At 38.6% G+C, this 26714-nt stretch overlaps 1 protein-coding gene across 1 annotated transcript; it reads right to left on the bottom strand.

Annotated features, from left to right (window-relative positions):
• Positions 1–404: 404 nt before the first annotated feature.
• LOC135471217 (thyrotropin-releasing hormone receptor-like) lies at positions 405–11530 on the bottom strand. Its single transcript, XM_064750341.1, has 6 exons — positions 11343–11530; positions 10111–10243; positions 7391–7509; positions 2709–2774; positions 2359–2383; positions 405–1313 (listed from the first exon to the last, which is right to left on the bottom strand). Exons 1-6 carry the CDS (start codon positions 11410–11412, stop codon positions 1268–1270), a joined length of 459 nt encoding a protein of 152 aa, XP_064606411.1. The 5' UTR covers positions 11413–11530; the 3' UTR covers positions 405–1267.
• Between the last annotated feature and the right edge of the window lie 15184 nt (positions 11531–26714).

Genomic DNA, 26714 nt, shown 5'->3' with positions numbered 1-26714 from the left:
TTGTTTAGACTTAACCACATCACGCGTGTCCTCCCGCAGAACAATATAATCAACATTCATTAATAAAATTGTATTAGGTCTTGGTTAGAATCATGTTTTACATGCTTTAGTAAGTCAGTGAGTGAGCGCTTGGATTTAACGTCGTACTTCAGTCATATGACGACGAAGGAATTCTTAGAGTGCATGTATTGTGCCTTCTTGATGCAGGACGGATATCCACCGCTCTTTTATCTAGTGCTGCTTTATTGAGACGCCTTACCAAAGGTAAAGTAAGCCGCACCGCCCGAGCCAATATACTGATACGAGTCAGCCAGTCGTTGCACTATTACCTTCATGCTGCACGTCAAGCCAGTAAGTTACAACTTACAACAAGATATAAGGTCTTAGTGTGACCCAGTGACTGATCATGGATCCACGGCTCCCGAAGCGGACGCTCTACCGATTGTGCTATCGGGGCCGGTCTTACATGGAGTCAAAGGTTGAGACATATTGTTTGTGTTTTCTGACATTATTTCATGCCTCAATCACCGTGACCTCAATGAGCTCGGCGTTGTTCAAGATTTCTGCACATAAATTTATTAGTGGTGGCAGTCAAGTAAAGAAAAGGTGGAGACCGACGCATGCGCTGTAAGGAGTATGGTTCATGTATGCAGAGTGTGTCGTTTGAACATCTACTGAAGCTCTCGTACACGTAGACAGAACAAAGGGACACTATTTCAAGTTTTACTTCACTGCACAAGGATCGTACGAAACAAATGTAACGCCAGTGTACTGAACAAAAGGACAGCGAACTGGTGTGACCAAAAGATTGAATATGCCCTTTTATGAATGAAGTGGGTTAAAGTATGATAATAGCGATGGAACAAATGAATGACGAGCTCTTAATTCCAGTAAGAGAACATTTTTTTTTGTTTGTTTTTGAGAAGGACATGCTTAGCGTGCAGCACATGAACTAGAACATCATATATGAGTATGAAGAACACCCGAGCTGTTAGCACAAGGGTCTTCCTAGAGGACACTTGGTTCAAACAAACTTTCGAATCAAGCTGAATTTTCATATGTAGTCCAGAGTGTGCATTAAAACGAACTAGTTTTTTTTCTTTCTGAATCCGGAAACGAACATCCCTTCACAAACGATGCATCTTAGGTGTTCTCAGATTCCGTCATTTTGTCACTAGTTTTTATCTCGAGTCATTTGATCGCGTTATGCACGCGGTCATCATTTGGATATCTTTGGACGATTGAAGGACATTCTTTCCGTCAGTTATCATATTTCAGAAACTTTAGTCTCATCCTGATAGCTCTGACTATTTCTGTAAACAAAGAAATAAAGAAACGTTAAATAAAGATTATGAACACATAGGTATTTAAACATCAGATCACATCAAGTTAAACTATCCTTTTACTACGATTGAAAGCATTTAGCTACAAAGGAAATGGAAAATGTAAGTTAATGTACTTTACCTTAAAGTTGTTTTGTAAAGCAAGTAATCAGATCTCGAACCTGTGTTTATCAATGTTTAATTCCTAGGACTCTTATAACATTTATTCTTTGTTTTTAACGTATTTGGTTGGTAAAACCTACCTGGGAGAAATAATTGATACTTGTGGAATACATTTTAGCCAAAAGTTTTCGTCTTAATCGTAAAACTTCAGATGTCGTTTGATAAAAGTGACGCTATGTGCACGTCCTCGTAACAATTAGAATTACTAGTACAGTGATGACAAGAAAAAACGGATATTGTTATTTTAGTCCATACAGACGTGAACAGACAGGCGTAGAGACAGAAAAGCAAGCAGGCAAACAGGCGACAGATCCACATACAGCTATGTTGCCAGACAGGCGGACAGACAGGTGGAGTGGCAGAGATGTGGATAGATAACCAGAGAGACAGACATGTTGACAGACAGGTAGAGAGTCGGATGGGCAGGTAGACATGTGCACATATAGGCAGACTGACAGACGGACAGATAGGCATACAGACAGGCGGACAGACAGGTATTGGACAGATGTACAGAGAGACAGGCGGACAGGTAAGCAAACAGACAGGCGGAGAGAAAGCCATGGGGCGAAATAAGCAGGCAGACGGGCACAGCTCCTATCTGGTATCTTCCTCCACCATCTCTCATTTAAAAGTAAAATTATACCAAGCAAACCTTACCACATAAGTGCAACAAATTTATCAAAAATCATCATGCGGAACACAATACGAATTCAGACTGACGAAGTATCGAAGTACTTTGTCTGACATTTTCATCAAAGCCGCTGTTCTAGAAAATATTCTTTTGAAACAGGCCAAATGTCCCTGTTTGTCCACATGACAAGAAAAGGCAAAAACAATTAATAACTATACGTACTTTGATGACCTCAATTTAATTTGTTCTGAAAACGAACAAAACAAATAGTGAGTTGTAAAAGAGACAAACATTACCTGTGGCACAGTTTTAGAATGATGAATATAAACGAAATAAAAGTAGGGTTAGGCTTTTCAAGAGGTGATAGAATAACAACAATCAAACACAAATGCCGCCCAGATTTTGCGTAACACAAGCGAGTCAGCCTGGTCATGGTGCAACCACCGCTAGGCCAGCGATGACCCTATTGTATATGCTCTAAATTGGTATGAGTTATTAAGTTCCAATAATTTGGTTGTCTTTCGTACATGTAGTCATGAACAGGACAATTGACTACTCAGGTAAACACTCACCAGACGGAGAACTCCCTCTTCTGATGCAACATTTACACGTTTGAAGAAATGACATTCTAAATTTCTCTGAAAACACGAAGTAAAACAAAGCTTTTAGGCAAAATACAATGTAAAGCAAGCCATTGATTAGAACGCAACGAACGGTCTGCGCGTTGCATAATTCCTTCACAACGACAATGGACAAATTGTTTTCTTAAGGAAAAAGATGCCCTTTAATGTCACAGATGTTGTAAGTAAGGACTGGCGTGAGCCAAGACTTTCAAGTTTGAGAGCAAAACTAGTACCTTAATTTGTAGCATCATTAAGAATGTAATTCGCACATATTATTCCACTTTGAATGGTCATAACTTAATATTTCATTAGCATAACGTCATGACATTAGAAGGGAATCTTTTCGCCGAAATAGACATTCGTATACCAGACGTCAACCAATAAGGACGTTCCATGTCAATAATCACAAGGCCAATTCCCAAAAACGACGTATAACACAAACCGCCAAAGAACTAAGAAAGTGTATAAAGTACGAAAATGGGATGGAATCATGCAGCAAAGAAATGCAGTCAACAGTTTTCAATGGTGTAGGAAAGAGGCAAGGTATGTTCTGGGCGACTAAGTGAACTTAGTATATAAATTGTGTACCATGCACCAACACCATGCTAAAACATCAGTTGTCGATAACAAAATATGTTATCATATTATGTGATCAAAATATGTTATCATATCAGTTGTCGATAAGAAAGTATGCTTCAGACTGTGTCAGTCTGCTACATAATCCCGAATGACTGGAACACTAAAACAATTCAGTGCGGCCTTAAACATCAATGTAAACAAGCATTCTGGCAGTGCTGATGATGGAAGATCAGCAATACTGCAATTTATTTCAAATTACTGTCCATATCTAAAAGCTTCATTTGTGTATTTGTTATACACAGCCCACCTTTATCTTTTTCCTTTAATTAATATCCGGTGTGTTCGAAACTTGACAGCATAAAAACGCATGAACGTTAAATGTGGAACGCTAATCCATTTATTGACGCGTGTCAGCCAGTCATTTGACCAGGTTTTTCTCAGCTAGCCGGAGCAAATAAATCCAACACACAAGTGGAATTTGTTTTAAGAGTTACCGTCATATTCTGTTATTGCAAACCATTCCTGCTGTTTTTGATTAAAATTTTGTTGGTCATTCTTTTCGTGCAATGTTTTTGTCTTTTCTCTAGAAACGGTGTATTTATTAGGTTTGAGATGTAATAAAAAAATTATTCTCGCTACATAAGTTTAAGAGTCTTTAAAGCAACTATGCATGAAGGCTAACACATTTGTAATTTATACCGAAATGCAACTCAAAACATGTTATTTTCGTGGGGATTGAGCCAAGTTAAGCTGTGATCAGCAGTTTTCTCGCTACAATTGTTTAAGGGATATATGAATAGGTACATATACTATATAGTAAAGAGTATGGTTTTAGGAAAAATAAAGATATTCCCTCCCCCCCCCCCCCAAAAGAAATCATTTTTTTATTTTATATTTCTTAATATCTTTGCATAGTTTGGGCCAATGACCGGCAATATTCGGAAATGGCGATATCGATGAACATACTGGGAATGTGAGCTTTGCTTAGCCTGCCCATTCATGAGGTCTGTTTGGGAATCGTGAAACCGCCGGCAAGTCTGGTTGGTTTCTTGCTCAGAAATACTTCACTTATAAAGGGAAAAAAGGCATAGCGCATGTGCATTCTCTTGGTAGAATCTGGCGCCTCACAACGAATATCCACCCTGATTAGAAAATGACCTGAAAAGGGAATGGAACGAGCTGTATTTGAACGACATTTGGTGCACTCTGGTGTTCCTGCTATGATTATATATCTCACGCTTTTCTGTGATGGGATCGAGATTAGAAGAATACACAGGAAGAGCCGTAACTGAATCCAAGCTACCGACGGGTAAAGTGACAATTTCAGTTGAAACCTACCTGTCGCCCAAAGGACGTTGGAGACCTGTCATTGCTAAGCTAATACAGACAATAACTATGGTCATAACCTCAATACGCATTCACGCCAGGAGATCACGCTATACTTTTTCACGACAGATTGTAGTGACACTATTTTCACAATCTGTCAATATCAGTCCACGCAGCTCCTCGTTTTGATTAGACAGTCACGACAGATAGTAGTGACACTATCTTCACCATCTCTCAATATCAGTCCACGCAGCTCCTCCTTTTGATTGGACAGTCACGACAGATAGTAGTGACACTATCTTCACAACCTCTCAATACCAGTCCACGCAGCCTCCCTCTCCCAGTTGATTAGACATGCACCACAGGATATTTATCAAGTTTTATGACTGCGCTGATCACCTTCACTCAGGAGCACAAAATGAACTTATCATCATCTTATTATATCGCGATTTTGTAACGTGACGGTTCATTCTAAATAAAACCGGGTGCTGCAAGTTGTTTACACCTTCAACTTAACGACAAAACAGATTAAGTGGCATGGTTCATCTCGCCCAAGACATCGGGTTAAAAAGATTTCGTGTAAGAGGTTGCTTGATTCATTGAAACAATGGTTCAAAAGTGATGAATCTTTTGTGATGAGTAAACAAGAAGATATACTTAATTCTGAAAAGGAAGAAGCCTAAGTAGTACTCATTAAGCCACTGCAGAGAGCATAATTCTGGGTGCCGAATCAGGATTTCACAACTACAATTCAATCTCCACTGTCTGACTCACCCCTGGCCACTTTGGATGTTATTTATTTGCTTGATTGGTGTTTTACGGAGTACTCAAGAATATTTCACTTGTACGACGGTGGACTGCACAATGGTGGGAGGAAACTGGGCAGAGCCCGAGAGGAAACCACAACCATCCGCACGTTGCTGGAAGACATTTCGAATATGCCAGCCTCACATGTTTCTGGATTTTTTCATCCGATAAAACAAACAAACTAAACCATTCGACTCATCTTTGGAAGACTTTTCAGAATTTTTGATGTTTTGATATTCCCGCACAGGAGTACATTTCGAGGATTTTGTGTTAGACAACAAATTTCGTCCATGTCCGTCCTGGACTTACTGACTTGAAACTTTAGAAAAAAAGTAAAATCACAGTCAACGACATAACAAAAGGTCTTAATTTTGTCAACAATGAAAGAAACAGCTGAAAACTCGAACTTGGTTTTCCACAGATATGGCACACTCAATTGTGGGAAATTTCGGATTCGTTAAACTGCCTAGCTTGGCAACACTGTGACAGGTCAGTAATTTACTGTCACCCGTCTGTCGTGCCGAGACAGCATAACAATAGGCTTGTCAGTTACACGCCTTGTATTTCGTTGCTAAATGACTTCAGTCTGACAAGTGAAGGCCATTTTATTAGTCTTACCGCGGAAAACTTTGTTGAGCCACCAGAAAAGCGGGTGGAAAATTGGTCTATGGTGAAGGGAATTCTCTATTTTCTTCTTTCCTGGTATATCCTCTAGACCATTCTGTGATTAGAAGCTTGTTAGGCAAGCAAGGTCGAATACCATTCCTTCCCCAGGCGAAATAATTACGTCTGAGTAAAACACACTCAAATAAATTAAATGAAATAAATCAATCAAAGACAACAAGAGCGAATACAAACTATCAGACAGACCCACAGCCCTGGGAATAGCAAGTATCAACTACACCAGTCATGGTTCAATTAAAGCAATACCAACAGAGAGCAAATATCGGACCAAACCCATAGCCTTGGTAACACTTCTAGCACTTGTACATAACCGCTACAAACCATCAAGTCGCATCCACAACCCTGCTAGTCAAGCAGCGACCAGAGTAACTGTGGTTCGGTCAAAAACAGAAGAAGGGTGTGGCCGCTAGAGTTCTTTTAATAAACCGCGGTTGGAGAATACGAGAGGGGATTAGAAATATCAACTAGCGCCACGCGAGGTTCTGAATGAGTGAAAGTAATTCAAACCATCACACCGGAAGCACATCCACGTAATACTAACGCGACAAAAGTAGTAAAAGTGCCATGTCCCTTTATAGTGTATAACAAAACATCAAAGGTGAGGAAAGTAATGGTATGTAGACATGTAGTAACAGCTGGTTCATCAGCGGTGACAAGAAAGGAGACAGATCTTCAAAACTGTATATGCAAGAGTCAAAAAACGTAAGATCTGTCCATAAAAAATGCCGTGCACAGCAGACCGAAATGCTGATACTAAGGCCAACTTTCACGAAGCATACTGTACCAGCTTATTCAATAGATGAGACCAGAACGCAAAACAGGTCGTTACAGAAAGAAGGTTGATCTCAGTGGGAAAGCTGTGCATGCGCGAGTCAAAAAATAACATCTGGATATGCGAAGCACAGCACAGACAGAAATGCTGACACTGGCGCTAACTTTCAGAATGTATTACGTATCAGCTCGTAACTGCAATGATGAAGCAACGCCTATAGTGTTGGTTGCCACAGTAGTTAAATGCACTTAACTAAGGACGCTTTCGTGTAAGTGGGCCCGCATGAATAAATTCACTTAAATGTAAGTACAAAAATGTTTGGATCCTTCTGCACATATATATTAGTCCCTTGTTACCTTAAACGTGAACACTGTGTCTCTTTTCAACTATATATTAAACTTAAACTTATATGCTGTTGTATGTTGAAATTGATGGCGGCAGAATTGTATGCTGGGATACTTACCACTCATAAAGTTGTATATTATAGGGTTGAGAGCACTATTGACATAAACCAGAAGGTGACCAATTATGACGAGGGTAATCTTGGCTTTGACATTCCAGTTTTCTCTTGGTAAATGCAAGCTGTAAAGAAATACCAATGTACTATTCTTGCAAAACATAATAACAAGTGTGGGAAATGTACAGCAAAAACCAAATAACAATGAGATTTATTTATTTATTTATTTATTTTTTGATTTACGCTGTACTTAAGAATATTCCAAGAATATTCATACGACGATGTACAGCATTATGAACAATGCCCGGTGGAAACCTACGATCATCCGCAGATTGCTGGAAGGCTTTTATATGTAGAACTAAAGAGACAGCCAGCAAGTAAAATTTGTTGAAACATTATACAGTGCTTTTCTGGCCACATTATGACCAGTGACTTCACATCAGGTTTTTGCCCCTTAACACAGTGCAGGCTTCTAGACTTTCAAAATGCATGTATATAAAACTGACAGCCAAAAAGATACTTTACAACTCCGTGAGTTAAATTTAACCAGCCTTTTCAGCGAATTAATACCAAATTATTGTAGGAAAACAAGCGTCATATACGCCCACACGAATTTGTATTAAGCTGCTGCCATGTAACTGTTAAACTTGATGCCACGTTACATATAGGCAGGGCAGACATCGGACAGGGTAACTACGCGCAGAGAAGGCGGGCACCTGCGCAGCTTACACCTGAGGAACCACTTCCTGACAGTGACGTCATCGTCAATCAATGCCTTAGGTCACCGGGTCAGTCGGCAGATCGTGTCCAGGAGACTCATGGCTCACGGAGTTAGGGCCTTTCGACCATTCAGAGGGCAGTTCTACGTCCGTTCCTCTCCACAAATCCCACCCCATATCATCCCACTCCCGCCACCAAATGGTACCACCTCCTGGACGCATGATGCAGCCGTTTGTTCGCCTCTTCGACTTTAAACTCGTCGTCTGCCATCGGCTCGGCACAGGCAGAAGCGACTTTCATCCGTGAAAACAACACGTTGCCAATCACGTTGCTGCCAACAGCGTACAATTCGAGCCCAGCGCAGCCGCTGGCGACGATGTTCGGCTGTCAACAACTACTTTGTTGCTTTGGCAAAATAAACTGAGTTGAACTCTTTCAACTCAATGAAAAAAGTTTGTTTTGGCCGTCAGTTTATATGTAAACAAATCAAGGTGCTGTTGCCGAATGGATCATTAAGGAACTATTTGTGGCACACAAAAAAACGAAAGTGATGTCATCGTAGTTAATGAATGCTAACAGATTACTATTCAGTCTGAAATTTTAAAACCATGTTAATCGGTTGCAAAAGCTTAAAAAACAGCAATCAAACTATTTTTCTGGACGGTATTGAATTATCTATTTATTTATATCATTGCTGTTTTACGCCATACTCAAAAGTATTTTATTTATACGACAGCATTATGGTGAGACAAAACCGTGCTCGAATCCCATTACCATCCGCTTGTTACTTACGGCCGAAGAGAAAGCAAACGTGGGCTAGACTTGTACTGAATTGTCTTTCATCTGCCATACACCTTACTTTCGTGTTTTCTTTGCCTTTCAAATATACAATCGTGGTATTCCAAACATACGCCATATCATATTACATTAGCAAAAGAAAATACTGTAGTGCTAGAACTAAAAGCATCGGCATACAACGCTAGTAAACGACAATTAATGGTGAGACTAGCTAGTTCCATTATTCTATCTGCAGCCCCAGTATAGCCTGATTGATTGGTCACAAATCGCCATAAAAATGCCTGGGATCAAAGACATTGTTTTTTAAATTTTTAAAAAAGGCCTATTTTGCGTGGGAACCAGCAATGGTTATGCTCATGTATTCTTACGTTATTTGACACATGAATATTTATTTGCCCACCTAATACGTGGCTTTTGCACAAAGAGAAGGTCTATTCTACTCGACAATGTTCCCAGATTGTAGCAGTTTTGGCTGCTACAACGATAACGCGTATATACTTTAACGACAAACGTATATGACAGTTTTATATGACTAAGACAAAAACAAAAATATGGAGACAATCATAATACTTATGAGTGGTGAAGACAACATTCTTCTGATAAATCGGTTTTCCGTTAATAATAAATACCTTTCAGCTCCACTAGCCGTTTGTCAGCTCTACGTCTTGTGTTCTGTTATGAAGTAACACCCCATCAATTGTCAGTGATCTTCTTCCAACAAGTTATCTTAACGGGGTTAATTAAAAAGGTGGTGTTTTGTTTTCTTCTGCTTTTTTTACCGAACGATTTTGAGCAGGATTTTATTTGTTCATGGAGATTTTCATGTTACAGTTGAGAAATCACAAGATTATTTCCTTTTTTGTTTGACTTTGAAGTCTTCACAAAACACCATTTTCATCATATCTGAAAATTCAAAGACGTTGTCTTTCATTTGCTAGGCATAATATTTAATAGGGGGTTGAAAATCTGGTTCCGATTTCAAATTCTCACCTAAGTAATATCCATCTTTGTTGGAAGCAGTCCCTAACCCACTATACTTCATTACATTTCCAGAAACAGCATAAACTTACTTAAACGCAGTCAGTTCTGGAAAACCAACAGATCTTCTCACGGAGAAAGCCGGCATGTACTGGGCTTAAAAGCGTTCGCTTTGGAAAGAGGCTTCTACGTCATCTTATGAATTCAAGGCGGGATTTTAAAATACTTACTGCAAAATCAAGATTATGTGGTGCACAGAAAAACAGCAGAAGAAGCAAACAACAACAGCGAATAACATCTTAGCGATCTTCCGTCTCTGGACAAGCTGAGCTTCAACGCCACCTGCCGTCAGTCCGCTGGATTCTGAAACAACAAAACCATAGTAACGTGACATATAAGCCGAAGAGGCCTCCTCTGAAATAATTCCCTTGCTATGACGTAACGCCAGGTTAGTTTTTGGAGCGTGAAACTACCAGAAATCGGATCTCTATGGAAGTCTATGGAAGTATGCAGCATGTAAATGTCGGTTGTATGTCACGACAATGTCAGTTATTTTAAAGGCAAGATAATGTACAAAATCATTAATAAAGAGTGTCAGAAATGCATGCAGAGAATTCTAGAAAGCAGCCAGTATTATTCCCTCTAAGTAAAAACAGCTCATAGAAGCTGTCTCTACATTAGCATTTATTCTCATATTTACATATATATCATAATACATAACCTTTATCCTGGCCTTTTCAAATCAGTTTAAAAAATGGGTATCTATTTTGAAGGAAGGCATTGAGCTAGATTTTCAAACGCCACACATAGGAACCACAGTTTCCTCCTATCAAAGCGCCATCTAAATTGTAGAGTCAGGTGAAGGGAGGTAATTAGGTAGGGACCAATCGGTTTCAAAAGCAATAGATTCTTCAAGAACATTCACTGTAAAAACTGGCTTGAAATTATAAATTAAATTAGAAATTATAATTTTTCCACTTATTGTACTTCTATTCTATAAGATGTCTAACATTTAAATGGTAGAAGACCAATCTTTGCTCTCGCGAAAATATGCGTCTTGTGCATTAGGTTCCAGTTGCTTGTTTTTCTGACCTAGTAAATCAACTTTTCTCCACTAGGGTAAAGATAAATCTCCTAATTTAACACCGTGCCAAACCAATCAATCACCTGGCTCCACCGGTCCAAATCTTGACGTGGATCGGGAAGAAGATGGTCGATGCGTTATTCGAGGAGGGCCATTTTAGTCACTGACTAATAGTTGATGCAATGTTTAGTGACTGTTATAGCCAAAGCAGACCGCAGCATGCCTGGGATGTTTCGTTCCCAAATTCAGATAAATGTTCCTAATTTGAGACGCCAATAGTTGTTTTTTAACGCTTCAGCAATTAGCCAATGGAATAAAGTATTTACCCACGATTTAAATTTTGTTACATAGTCGAGTTCGGTAAAGAGGCAAACTTACCTCCTGAAGACAGCTTATCTATGGGATTCATCCAAAGACAGCGAGCAATCTTGAAGTAAGCCACACCCATAATCAAACAAGGCAAAACGAAAAACGTAAAGGTATAAAAATAGTAAAACGCATTTGAATGGTTTGCTGTGCAGTTTGACAGCAGTTGCGTTATGTTTGCCGGGAAATAGCGTATGACCTCAGAGTAAATTATGTCAGGAATCGAGGATGCGAGGGAAATAATCCAGATGGCCAGAATCATAGCACATGCGCGCTTCTTGGTGGCTTCGAACTTTAGCGGGTCACAGACAGCGTATAGTCTCTCAATAGATATAGACGTGAGCGTCAGAATGGACACCATGGGGGATATCCTCTGAAAAACATAAAAGATAAATAATATATTTCACAGGATTTAAACCATATTGACGAGAAATAATTTCACTAGGCTATATAAGGGTGGGGCTGCACGCTGCATTTTATATTTTATTTTTATTTACTTCATATATGTCCCTTTGACATCTGTTTATTAATCAGCTGCCTTGTTCGTATAGGGAAATGCATTGCGCGCTTAAAACAAATCAGTCTAAAGCGGTATAGGCCTACTCTTTTATTATTTCAGTATGTCACTGTTTCTGCGCAGACCTAGTTGTGCCCGTCAATCAAAGTCGTACATGTACATGAAGTTCAAAAGCACTTCAGCGTGGCGAGCTGAGATTATGTGTTTTTAAACAGATTGCCCATTGTATCCCTTGTTCTTAATTTAAAATACAAGTCATTTATCTCAGGGTAAGACCCTTTTCAAAACCTGTAGCTATCAGTGAGAGATGCTCTTCTATGGCTGCCGTATTGGCTGTTTGAGGCAACACAGCCTCTAGTTGACTAATTAAGTCGGAGGCTTAAAGAAAAAGATTTTGTCTTCCCACATTTTTTTTTCACCATGTAAGTGATTTGGATGAGGAAACAATTTAGGGAACACCAGATATCTACAGGTACCTCCCACCTCTTCAAATTTAGGGTACGTGGGAAGGTCTGCAGTAACCTGCGGATGGTCGTGGGATTCCGCCAGGCTCTGCCCGGTTTCTTCTCACCATAGTGTTGGCCGCCGTCGTATAAGTGAAATATTCTTGAGTAAGGCGTAAAACACCAATCAAGTAAATAAATCAAAATTAGGGTCAGCCAGATTTCACCTCTTCAATATATTGAAATTCAACAATGTCCTCTGTGCTAAAAATACTGCTATTTCACAAAATGTATATATGAAAGCCAAGTTTTCATTTATTAGAATAAATAAGCGGCGATGTTTTCACTTAGTGGAATGAATAAGAGTAGAGACCAAAAAGCATTAAGATATATTATGCTAATTTGGAACTGAGTGAAGATCCAATTTATATAACTCACATTAATACATAACATTGTGCGTTGTCTCTGAGTATAAAGCTTGATTATGTCTTCATTATAATACATCACATTTAGATATGGCTGAAAAGGCTATTTCTTTTTTTTTTTTTTGGTCGAAGGTTACTACCTATACCTCCCTCCACAACCTTCAGCTTTGTGATTCACCATGGTAACAGAAATTTTAAATTTTAAATAAATTTTCAACGGCAACATTAAAAAATTTTGGTGATCTTGTTGGGATGATTATTTTATTTTATATATGTATAGAAAGATTATAATTAAAGGCACACAGCATAGAGAGCAAGACCAGCGCAGCGACGACAGTGTGATAGCCAGCAAATCGTCACTCGTCACCGCTGAAATACGGCCTCTTGTTAATTTACCTCAGTCAGGGTTTTATTCTAACTGTTCATGTAAGTGCATAAATAGTAGCAATTCACACGCCCCCTGGCCCCATGGTTTAAAGAGAATTAGGCATGCCGCTTGTGGTGATATGGCATAGTTATCTACATATTGCTATCTCACTGGGGCACCATGTCGAATCTGCTAAACACCACTTCCAACTCACTCACAGTATACTACCAATTTGAAAGCCCTCTCATGCTGGGTTGTCAGTACAAACACAAAGTGTTAGAACTGGCCAGACTTGAAACTGATCCCGATTCAGAGAATTAAGAGGTCAACATTCTAAGAAATTCACAATTTATGGCACGACCTGGGTTAACAATCTGTTAAAAGATGTAAACAATTTGTCTCTCTGTACTGTGCAGTACTAGCAACGCAAAAAGCTCTTCTACACTGAAATAAATGTGAAATGCGCGGTGAGATGAAACAATATCCATTAGACAACAGGATCCAGAAAAATTGACTTTTTACCACATGGCGCCAAGGTTAAACGACGTTCACAGCTTCTTATCTCGGAATTGGAAATGAAATGCCAAAGCATCGATATTTGACTATTCGGGACAGGCTATGGGACTGCTTGTAGAATGTTTGTTTGGTATTCCGCATAGCCTAATTTACTGGTGTAATATAGGGACGGTAGTGATCAATGTTTAATGGCCGGAAGCCATTCCCTCAATTCACAACTTCTTGACACTAAGATCAATTTGGTTAGTGGAGTCCACTGTATTTCAGTCCTCGTAATTCCCAGAAGCCCATTAAACAAGTCTTGTCGGTAGTAACCCCAGTGTGTTCAATACTAGACAACCCACGAAGACGCCTCATAAAACAATGCTGTGATAAAAGTGAAAGGCAATAAAATATGGGAACTTCCTAAGCATTTCGCAAAATAATGTGTCCTGGTGGAACAGTTTTGGTTCAGTGAACGATGAATGTATCTTATAGTTCCTTTCACGTAAGCCACGTGTGCTTAACAAATGTCTGAGTGTATGTTAAGCACACAATGTTCGAACGCCCGAGATTGGGTAAGAAATTTTTTTTTCAGTATCCTGGACCTGAAGAAAAAATACTTCTTCGTAAACTGTAGCTACATATTCTGACAAGAAAATTCATGAACAGCCGACATGTCGTCATTACGTTAGCTATAGTGGCTTTTTGTAGACTTGAATGAGTACACGCATCTGGGGGATTTCAGTTTATTTGTTATATACTTAGACTTTAACTTGAAGATGCTGTCCCAAATGAATTTATGAAGTAACTACCAGGGTAATTCACTCTGGAGTACCCTTTAGGGAAAAGGAAAGCATATAAAGTTTTGTCGTACTGGACAACACTGTGGCAGACTGGAAAGACACGATTAACCTGTCTAGGCCTAAGCACGATCTAACAGATTCCTCTATATTCGCTGATCTTACGGCATTACCAGCTGAGGGCTCCGAATATTATATTCATTTGCCATTGAGCACGGCGTGAAACAAAAAATCAAATAAATAAATAAACATATCTTCATTGCCGTGAAGACAAAGGACCTTTACTCAGCTTTGCTGAAGTGGAACGAAAGTATAACTCAGATGTTTTCAGCTTTGTCATAGAAATTAAGTTAGACAGCAACAGATCGAACAAAGTGTGGAGACCTAGTTGTCTTTAACAGATTATGAATTACGTGATGATATCAACCATCACGTTTTAAATAACGAATAAGCCAAACTGTCGGTGTTACAGTGGACAAGCAAAAGCACGTGGTCCTTTTTACTTATGCTGCAATAGTACATGTTTTGTCGTCAGTTCTTGTTGTTCTTGTTTCTGTTGTTATTTATTTGCTTGAAACTGACCCATTCCATCTTAAAGTTTATGGTGCCACGGTAACTCGCTTGAACTGCACAAACTTTGCTGAATTGGGTGTGACAGGCTACTGCTAGAATTCTTCAGGATAGGAGCATCTGGAAGTCTCCTTCTCTCTCCAAACAACAATTTGACTTATTACTGTGAAAACATTGACCCTGATAAAGACCCCACAGCGTGTCTAATAAGTGCTATAAGCGTCAGTTATTTAAAAAAAATGGCTATATATTTTGAACGTTCTACATGTGTACTTCCAGCAGAGTCAAACTGGTGGTAAAAATGTTAAAGAACTTGGAATGCATATTTTTTGGTCAGTCACCTAAAAGTATGCATTCCAAGCTCTGTAGGTGGTGGCCTAGTATCAAGCTCTGGTAATTACAAGGCACGAGCTCAGTTCTGGTAATGGACGACGAACAGGTCCCGTACGGCCGTAAGTATATTCTCCTAATCATTTACGATTTTTTCTGGACTAATAGTGAGGTTTCACTAGCTCTTCACATTACTGAAAACTAATCAGTGCTCGCTTTTCCATGTTACATGTCCCAGGTTTATGAGTGTTTATACATTATGGCTCGTGATCAGTGATCTGAAAGGCCATTGTTCATTTCACTGATTGGTGCTGCATTGTGGGATATGGCTGTATGATTTAAAAAATTGCCTCCTTCATACAAGCTACCATTCCATTTCACCGACCACGGATATTCTATCGTCATTTCGCGACAAGAAAACGATATAATCACTATCCGTCCGATCCCAAATCTTCACATCGTGCTGTCCGGTCAGCTTAAATTCTTAACTGACGGACCCGCAGTCCTGTGAAAACCTGGAACTTTGACACCGGTGGTGTCATGAGTCAATGATTTACAACAGTAGGTGTAGTGTCTACATCAAAATTCAAGTTTTCAACCGATGTTAACTATAGCCAAAGTGAAATTTCCAAAAAAATTTTATTAACACACTTACCATCTTTTAAAATATGGGATACTGATGGAAAATAGTTACCTGGAAGCAGAAATGGACAACAGCTTCCAACTTCAAATACAGCTCACAAATCTTTAAACATTGAAAGGGTCATCATACACAATGCTATCCTGTAAAGGGCACAAAGACTTCTAAGTTATGCTTTTTTCCAACAGTTTCCATAAATACAGCGGTGATATTAAAACTGGGTCATGATTATAAAGCCCCACGACACGGGTTAAGCGGAGTTAGACTATTCTTACAGAGCACATAACGCCTTAGATTCCCTATGCTTTTGTTGTAGGTTGTCATAAATGGCTGGTTAGTTTGGAACCATTTTAGAAATTTTCAGCAGAGGCGATTGATTGTATGGCCTGGGCCAAGAAGGTTTAATAGCAACGTTCTATGGGTGTAGGTTATAATCGTTCATGTTAGTGACTTACACGCCCTGCCAAGAGCAACTAGGCAAGATAAGGCTACATTCCACATCAGACATTTAAAACAACGTACAACAGACGTATAACTATTCACTGTGTCTGAATATTAGCTTTGCTTTGGGAATTTATTCATCTAATGACTTTTCCTGTGCGTGGGGTTGGGGCGGTGTGCTGTGGGGAGATGGTACAATGGAAATACCACAGCGCTTAAACTAAATTACAAGTACAGCATCGCCTACAGACTATCTGTTGACATCTTTAGTCTTCGAATTTCTTCAAGGCAGGAAGAGTCATTTCGAAAAACCTTGCACGTCAGAACGTCGCCAGGAACTAAAATGTCGAGTCTTACTTTCCTTTGATGAGATCCTCGAGGACCTAACAGCCGCAAACTTCCACTTAGCTATATTTGCAAGATCCCTCTCCTGTCGATAGCGTGAGAGCCACCATGATGGTAGGTGTTTCGCAGATCTACTTGACTCTGATCATTTTCGAATCATTCCTTCTTTTGGATAATAGCCCATTCGCCCACGAGAGGAACCTTTCGTCTTCAGGGTGTATACACGCCGGAAGCTAAGGTTATTATACAGTTTTTATGCCTAGCACTTTAGGATATTGGATTTTTCAGGAGTCCAAAAACAGAGATTTTACGACACCTGAAAAATTATTCCTATTATTAGAATAAGCTTATTACCAGATGCCGAAATTTTTACCTCCACCACAATAACTGGGCCTAAAGGTGTATGTTCATACATACAGTAGTACAGAAAATGACAAAATAATAAACATTTTACTCCATTCATTCGTTAGACTATGACCAGGAAATTTGTCAAATTGGACTACATGTAAAAATGGAAAACAGACTACATTTTTGGCAGCTTACGCTTCCTGACGGCTCAACGTAAACAGAAGTAGGTTCAGAAAGTTCAATAATGTAAAGAGCAACTTTTAGATCTAGAACTCCTGAATACAGATGTACTTATGTAAGGAAAATGTTGTGTTGTCAGCAAGTGTTTAAAACAATAATATGGAAACAGTCACTTAAAGCGACTACCGCTGGGGTGGATAAGCCAGTAAAGGTCATAGGACAGCAATTGTGCTATCTTTACCCAATTTTTCATAATATTCAGTATATCTGCGACGTATTTGTGTAAATATTCGTTTCTACATAATTCAATTCTTGCTGCATGTCTTTCCAGACATGCACAATCAATTTTACTACCTACACTGATTTCTATATACGAAGTGCTTATCATGTCGGTGGATGATTATATTGCGTATTATAAGGATACAGATGCACTTATGTGAGTAATCATTGGTAAGCAGAACACACAGAGCTTTCAATCAAAACCCCTATGATGAAGTAAGTCTGTGGCTTTTGACTTGTATCTAGTTTACCACTAAGACTAACTGTAGTGGCCATTCCCCTAGATAAACATCTTGAAATCTGTGTCTCTACGAACTGCGGTTTATTTACTAGGTCTAACATGATCCCTGGAGAAGAAACAAAACAGGCCCAGTCGGGACACGTTCAATATCAACGGACCTGAAATAATCGTGAAATCGGCGTAACGGACCGTTTTATCCTTCTAGGTAAACGACTGGTAATGAGGCATAAAGCTATAGACCAGGTGCAATTAAAAAGCAACACAATTTGTCAACCACACCTGTTGTCTCTTTATTTGGCCAAGAAACATTTTCAGACATTGACGGCCGCAATATACATGCCCAGTTAATGGAAGAAACCATTTGTTCCGGAATCTTGTATCTTTCACTTGGTGATAACAAATCCAGAGTTGCGTTCCTGGTATGGAATGTGAGCTCAAGGAATGTGACCAGGGTCTGTAATAAGCAAGCTTCACAAAAGTAAGCAGTCTGTACCGGAAAAGTTTTCTGGCAATTCATCTATAACGGTGCAAATATCTGTATCAGGGAAATAGCCATCACGCTGAAGTATTATCAACAGTGACTGCAAACGGTTCACGCCTGTGATCTCATGAACATAATATTCTGGAATTCATAACTCCGTTTTCAAGACGGTTGCTCAGATGAGTTGCCAAACAACTGACTTCTTATATTAAACACAGAGCCAATTTACTATATGACCTTTATAAGCACTTGAGCATATAGACATTTTTGGGTCAACAAATAGCTAAAACACGTGTAAAGTTTACTTGGTCCATGCAGAACAGCGTTCTTTTGTTGCGCTGTGTGCAGATTTTATTACAGGTTTTGAGAAAGAAAGACAACCACTGGAAACTTCAGAGCGCGGGTTTACGGAAACCTCGTTAACCCAACAGGTAAATTGCTACGATAAGACATCTGGGCATCGCCAAGCTGGCATCAAGTGATGAACAGGCACACCATTCACAGTCTGTATATGTTATATCGTACTTCCAGTCTGCTGAGAACCTGGAATTTCACTTTCAAAAACTTCTTTGTGCTAAATGAAGCAGTAAACATTCAGCAGAACTAAAGAATAATGCGCCTCTAATAAGCCAACTGCTTACACAGCGTTCCACTACTTCTGATGTAATAGGCGACGTTAAACGAAATAAATAAACAAATACCGCCCCCCCCCCCCCAAAAAAAAACCTGAATCTTAGAGAATGCACAATTTAGATATTAGATAATTCCTGTGATGCGTACCAACCGACCCCGTGCAGAATGAGTAGCTCTAAATGAACAAGCCTTTAGTCACGGCCATGGCTATTTTCTGCTTGAATCTCTTGGACAAATTTATCTGTATTCAAAATGTTGCATTGTCACCACGAAGGTTGAAACTATGTGTGGTAGAGGGAGTTTGGGATAAACACACTCATTCCCTGAATAAACGCATAAACGGTTGTTTGAAAGACAACGGAATGAAAACAGAGGTAAAAATTGCACACATCTCATAATTTTGTAACACTTAACATACCATATAAGAGGGGAAAATTAGTGCAAAAAGAGGAAAGCTCTTATACCTACATAAAAATGTTACAGGGTGGGTAAAGCGAATATTGACAACCCTGAATGGCTTAACGGTGAAAGAGAGATTTGGAGATAAAATGTTGCTGTAAACATTTGTATTAAGATCACATTACCTGTTAACAACAAATGAGGATGAGCTCGTTAAGAACATTTACATTCCCCGACGGACTGGTTAGAAATATGGACGTACTATCTTTTAAATGTTGTTTGCTACGGTGGAAATAGCCAACAATGGAGTGTTTAAAGCTGTTGGCAAAAAAAAACTAATGTTCCGTAGAAAGATTAATGTAATGGCTACTGGTAAAAGTTTTTGGTGTTTGAAAACACACAGACATTCGACCATTATAACCTTCTACGCGTAGACACAACATCACCAATGCCTTTTACAAAGAGCTAAATCTATCCCAGCGTATACCCGGCTCAGCAGATGGCACGCGACCGCTAAATGTTTAAAGCATTTAGTTAATGGTCCACTTAGACTCAAATAACAGCTAACAGTTATAAACCACGTGGTGTTCGCTATGAGGTTACCTGTGGGGGGAGGGGAGGGGGACTCGCTCAAAGTGACAGCTCGAGAGCTCCTATTGAGTGCATCACGTTGAATTGAATAAGGCAGTTGGCCTCTCTAGTACAATCTCAGCTTGGTATTACTTTCTTACAGACTCACAAGTTTTGGCTGTACGTCACTCGGCTTTATTTATGAGTTTATCTCAAAGTCCTTTTCTCGAAAAGGAAGACAAAGACGATACTGTTAAAGTAAAACTCCAACAATAAGAGTGAGAATACATCATAAAATGATAATATATCGAGTCGCAATGAAGCTTTCATTTTCCGAACTTTCACTACTTCTATATTACCTGAAACTTATCAGTGAATTTGTTGTATGTTAAAAACAAATATCAGGCAAAGAATTGTATGTATGGTTCATGGGGCGTACAGATGTTCACTACAGTTATATGTAAAATACTTTTATATAATTTTCTACTCTTTAAGGGATTTAAATGCCTTCAAATTTTTGCAATTTTGGGAGCAGTTTTGGGAGCAGTTTATCAACAGTGTATGCGTATTGGCCCGGCTTTCAGGCTTGCTGTCTCATTCACAAAACGGTATTTAAGGATTTATGGGAAATTTTTCAGATTTTTCAGGTGTATAATATCTTACATGGGCTGTGCGTATGTACTATCACAGTTTTCTGTTAAGCAGACTTTACGACAAGAGGGATAGTTTCAGTTTTGACCTTGTAGATTATCCTTACATATCCTGCATATATCGACTTTTAGCGTTTGTTCGGTCATGTTGTGTTACGGTTTTACTATTTCAATCAACATCACAAATCATCACTGCAAAAACTAGTCTGTCAAGGATATTCCATCAAACGCCTTCGCTCTTAATTTTACACCGAGTGCAGAAGTCTTGTGAGCAGAGTGCAGAAGTCTTGTGAGTAGATGTGAATGGAGTGTTCAGGATCTCTCCCACCCTGTTTTAAAATTGTGTCGAATTCCGGTTAACCCGTCAATAAGGTGCTCCATATTCATCGTGTTGAATTAGATCATACGGATTGTCTTCAACTTATAATCTTGCATGGTGCACGACTACGATACTGATTTAATTCTTTCGCTCAGAGCATTCCTGGCGTCTTTCCATCGTGGGTGAAAACTGTTTGCATTCCGTCTTAATTTCTTGCCTTATAAACTTTCTTAGTTCTTTGTTGATTTTGTTTAACGTTGTGTTAGAAACTGGTGCTTCTTGGTTGTTCTTGAACATCTGGTTTGGTTTATGCATGTCTATTTTGACGTCTAAATCTATGGACTATATTTCAGGTGTTTAAGAAACACTTCTTCTTATTTTTCTTTATATTCACCAATAAGCGTAATCTGGATGCAGATAACTGTAGTCATCCTTTATTCCAGAAAAGAAAAAGCAGACCAGATAAAATCACTGATCACCAAAGTCATTTTCTAAAATAAATTTCAGCACGACGTTAAACACCAATAAATTATATAAATACTATGTAACAAATGGAACTTTCAGCCTTATAATTCAGATACATACTGCATGTAGCATGATAAGTTAATGACAGACGTGGGCATTTTGATATCAAGCAGAATTCACGCATGCTTCGGGTATAGTTGTCATGTGTTACAACCATACCTGAACTATTATCGATTTTAATTCATTTTAACAGTTATTTAATGCAAGGTAGATCACATCTTTGCTCACACAACATTATGTTTTTTAAGCAAAAACTTGAACTCTTTCTCCGGGTGATACCTATTCACCACTTTAATTTGCTTTGTTCACTGTACTATGAATTATGCCTTACAGAAATACGGATTTTAAACTTGTCAAACCATAACAAACCTGATCATCTTACAAAATTTATGTTTTAAATATGTTAAAAAATGGTCAAAGCTGGAGAAAGTGGACTCTTCGGTACTTAATGATTGGCTTGAGATTGTCAAATAGAAGGTTAGTTTAGCTATACACCGTATTGACATTGATGCTCTACCTAAAGTTAAACAGGTTCTGAAGGATCTCAGTCTGCAAAAAACACTCGCTGACCGTCACAGTGAATTTGTCATCACTGTAGCAGACAAGGTTCCTAATAATGTCATCTTTATTTGCAAGAATTATTATTATCGAATCCTTGTTCAAGAGCTATGTACATTTACAACAACATCCACGTATTCTGCTACTACATGTACTCTGGAGGAACTATTTAATAAACAAAAACCTTTCTTAAAGAAAGGCGCCTAAATATACCTACCCGTCATACAGAAATACCACTACTTTACTGGAGTCATATAATGCATAAATCCCCATACACGGTTTGATTTATTGCGGGTTCAAGAAGTTGTACCACCAAACTCTTGTCAACCTTACTTACGAGAGCGTTACAAGAAGTAAAGTCATTTTGGAATAAGTATTGTTGTGCCATAACAAAAAATTCGGGTGCATGTGGATTCTTAACAATTCCAAACGTCTTACAGAAGAACTGGATGTTCATATGCATATACCGTACAAAGACGTATCCACGTGGGATTTCTCTACTCTCTATACTACAATTCCTCACAAAGATCTTATTGAAGGAATATCGTCGTTAATTGTCTCGGTATTTACTAAAACAGGTCACTGTTACATTAACGTCAGATGCATTAAGGCTTTCTTTAGTTCTACTATTTATAAAGGTTACCACTCATGAGATGTTACATTATTTATTGAATTACTTGAATTTCTCATTAATAACATCCCTGTGAAATTCGGGGATACCGTTTACTAACAGTGCATAGGTATTCCAATGGGTACCAATTGTGCGCCTCCTTTGGCAGACCTATACCTGTTTTCATATGAATACGACTATATGCAGAAATTACTTAAAAGTAATATCTTTAGAGCTCGATCCTTTTCATTTACCAAGCGGTATATTGACGATCTACTGGCGTTAAATAACCCCCATATTGCTGAAGCGGTGAAGGAAATCTATCCGCCTTCATTGGATTTAGAGACAACAGATAGCCCTGGTGGTACATCTTATTTGGATCTCTATCTGTACAAAGACGAACAAGGTCTCCTTTCACGCCGCCTTTACGACAAAAGGGATAATTTCAATTTTGATATTGTAAATTATCCTCATTTGGATAGCAATATACCAAAGGGTCCTGCATATGGTGTATACATGTCTCGCCTTGTAGCATTTGTCAGATCTTGCGTAAATTGTCATGACTTCAATCTGCGTTACAAGTTCTTAGTTTCAAAACTAGTTTGTCAAGGATACTCCATCAAACGCCTTCATTCCAAGTTTCTCAAATTTTACAATGAGTATAACACTCTCGTTGGCAGGTATGGCAGAGCGTTCAGAATTTCTGGTGGTCTGCATTGTAATCAATAGACGGCGCTGTTATCCTTATGTACATATCTATCGCGTACATGGTATGTAACAACATAGATGGCGCAAACCTCCGTGGCTCGCCGTCGTATAAGTGAAATATTCTTGAGTACGGTGTAAAACACCAATCAAATAAATCAATAAATAAATTGTAACGCTCGTTTTTTTTCGAAGTGTATCTAATACCTCTTAACCTGGGGCGAGGGGCGTTAAAGGCAGCCATGCTCATTACATCTGCATGATGCCTTTATGAACAGTTGCAATCAAAGCGCTACTGAGATACCTTGTTTAATTTTTATTTGACCTGGAACTCATTCATGGACTACGAATTTGAACTTTGATATGGAATTCATGCCTGGAATATCCACTGTCTGCCCGGCATCATTGAAAATTGATGACCGCTTCTCTCTTGTGTGTTACCGGCTTTATTTCCTATTTGTATAATTTCTTACATACCTTTGTCTTTGGGAGCTAGTGTTAAACGTTATTTTGGAAATGGATCTTGTGATTATCAAATTGGAACGCCCTTTACGGACTACGAATTGTATATGAATGTCGGACATGACGCTTATATTTACATATAAAGAGAAAACGTTAACCCAAAACAAAACATCGAAAGCACTCAAAAATTAATTTGAGAAAGTTTCATAAAAATATATGTCTGATTAATGTTTATCTTCACAGCGGCGTAAAACACCAATCAAAAATTCACAGTACATTACAACACAGTGCCTCGTGTGAGCCAAAATGTTGCGTTTTTGTTCAAAAATGCATTTGTTTCGGGATACTAAGCCACCATTTCTTTCACAGCCATGTAACTTTTCTGTGCGCTTCGACCAAATTGTTTTCTTCTGATTGGGAAATGTACACAATTGTGCTGGTATTTTGAGTTTCTTATCGTACCTTACTCGGATTGATTCCCCACCTTACCGTACCAGGTCCTATGCCACCAGGTTTTTTGCAGTCAGCGTATTAAACTTGATTGTTTTATCATTTCTGGTGTTTCATATATAATTTGTAGGTATGTATGAAAAGAAAAAAGATAACCTGGGAAGTCCTGCAAACCTTCGTATTACATTTATCATAAGCTACCTTTTGTCAAGAGCACAGTCCTATTATAAGGGAACAGTAATCTCTCAATACAACAACATACATCACAGACATGACCTGCGCACTGATGTGTTCCAGGGTAAACTAGGCTAGTCGCGTGTCTGCAGCAATCAGCCATACAGATCCTACTCAATCGTTTTAAACCACCATTTGTGTCTTTGAAACTTTTTAACGGTTTTACCGGTAGTCGTCCCTTGAGGTTGATTGGTCTACGTGCAGGGCATCGTACTATTATCTTGCCTTTTTGAAGTTGATCAGCCACCTAAGGAGAGCCCGTTTATTGTTAAAGATGAAGGAAACCTTGCAATAATCACGGAAAGTAGACACAAGACATCGCTTTGACACAGACAACATTCTATTTCCGTGTTTTACGCAATGTTTAATGCAGCCTGTATCCAGCTGTTTAGTGCTCGGTTGATAGTGTTGCTGGCAAGGACTTCATGCATGACAGCTTGCTGATGATGGGGAATCGTAATGTTCGGTAATGCACGTGGTACAAGTGTATGCATCGCACAAAGTTCTGTATTCGAAATTGCAACAAAGAAAAGAAACTAATTTCTAATTTATGTATAAATGTTTTCGGCCAATAAACTTAAAAGAGAAACAGAGGTTATAAAGGAGTTATATTGCAATATGTGAAAAGCGAATTAAGAAACTATAGATCAGTAGTAAAGCATACTAAGGCTGATTCATTATTCCTTAGCTTTATTAGTGTACACACTTTTCTAGAGAACTTTAGTTGCTCAAAGCTTTTTTAAATTATTATTAGACACTTTAAACTAAAAGTTAAAGGTTCAACCCGTAACTTCAAACTAAAACTTCCACGAAACATATATATTGTTGATTGGTTACGGCTTGTTAAAAATTGGCTATAGGCTACTTACACAGCAACAGGACAAACAATGAGTAACAAGATTTAAAAACGACGTTCACAATTTTTTTACATAATGCTTTTGTTTGATATGAATATACATATAGCGCGCCAACAAAAAGAAACGCACAGATAAATTAATTAAAATTAATCAAAAATTCAAATTACTTAAATGCGTTGTCATTTTCATCTAAGTTATACACAATGAAAAAGTCAGAAAGTCAATAATGATAAAAAAGGCAACATAGGCTCAGTCAGTAATAACATCATATCACAAGCGTCAGTTTCTCTCGGCATTTACCGTTATCATCCAAGTGACGCAAGTTCCGGTCAAGGTTCAAAACTGTATTAAAATGCTAGTAAAAATCAAGTTTAGAACAGAATAACCACGTTAGTTTTACCAGATCTTACTTTCCGCGGTTATAGGAATCAATTTGCTGAGGATTTAATTTTTCTCTGGATTCCATGGTTTTCTCCTCCACACGTTAAGGAATGTATTCTCAACTTGTCCACAAATATGGGCGTATCATTTATAGAATCTTCAGCCTTACCATTTTGATTAGTACTATTATTAATGCTTGTTATACATTGCTATTAACATCAATGCATATTTTAACATAAGTCTGCTTAACCCAGATGGTGCTAGAGGGAGGTTGTAAGCTGATACGGCTTAGCAGGAACAGTTAAAATTCAAACATTAGCCGCGATGTAAGTTGACATGAGTCCGGATTTCACCGGTTACACGTTATTTATTTATTCAACGTTACGCGTTTCCGTTTGCCTCCTGTCACACTGCCATTGCTGCTCTGATGCTGTAATAGAATCCCTTATATTAAAGAAAATGTAAGATCACGTAGAAAAAACTGTACATACCTGGGATTATTCTGGTTTCACGCAAACTTTATCAACATCTATACGATCAGTTTAGAACAAACTACAGGCTACGTGTACTCAATTAATGTGTGTCTGTCAATGGAAGGGGAAATCTGATATTAAATAAATGTTTTAGGGCCAAAAAATTTTGTTGATTCATTATAGACGACACATATTATTTATATATTCCATAAAGGCAACACAGAATCAAAACACTGGACAGCATTTAACTCTGTCTGTTTGACAAGAGATCTGCCCGGTTCCCTACCACCATAATGCTGGCCGCCGTTGCAAAAGTGAAATACTTTTTAGTACAGCGTAAAACACGAATAAAATAAACAAATAAATAAAAAAAACTGTTGCATTATACCAAGATTTATCGCGACGTAATGATAATCACTCTTCCGATAGCCTAAGGCTTCTGTCTATAAAACGGGAAGCTTATACAGCAAAATCAACCGTGTTTCTAAAGCAGATCAAAGTTGCGCTTCTCAAGCCAAGCAGACAAAAATGTGTTCCCTCAACAGGTGCCATTTTATTTCTGTTCAGAAAGCCTTTGCATTTTAAAAAAAATTAGTGATGAGATCCATCTCCTTCACATGCTCTCATCAGGTGCCAAATGTTACAATCTGTTA

The sequence above is a fragment of the Liolophura sinensis genome, chromosome 7 (assembly GCF_032854445.1).
Source record: "Liolophura sinensis isolate JHLJ2023 chromosome 7, CUHK_Ljap_v2, whole genome shotgun sequence".
Taxonomy (NCBI): Eukaryota; Metazoa; Mollusca; class Polyplacophora; order Chitonida; family Chitonidae; genus Liolophura; species Liolophura sinensis.
This window is presented reverse-complemented; position numbering and strand designations above follow the sequence as displayed.

Coding starts and splice junctions, on each gene's coding strand:
- LOC135471217 (XM_064750341.1), bottom strand. CDS start 11,412: ATGGGTGTGGCTTACTTCAAGATTGCTCGCTGTCTTTGGATGAATCCC. Junction 2,775..7,390: donor AATATACAACTTTATGAGTG/GTAAGTATCCCA, acceptor TCGTGTTTTCAG/AGAAATTTAGAATGTCATTT. Junction 1,314..2,358: donor ATTAAATTGAGGTCATCAAA/GTACGTATAGTT, acceptor CTTTGTTTACAG/AAATAGTCAGAGCTATCAGG.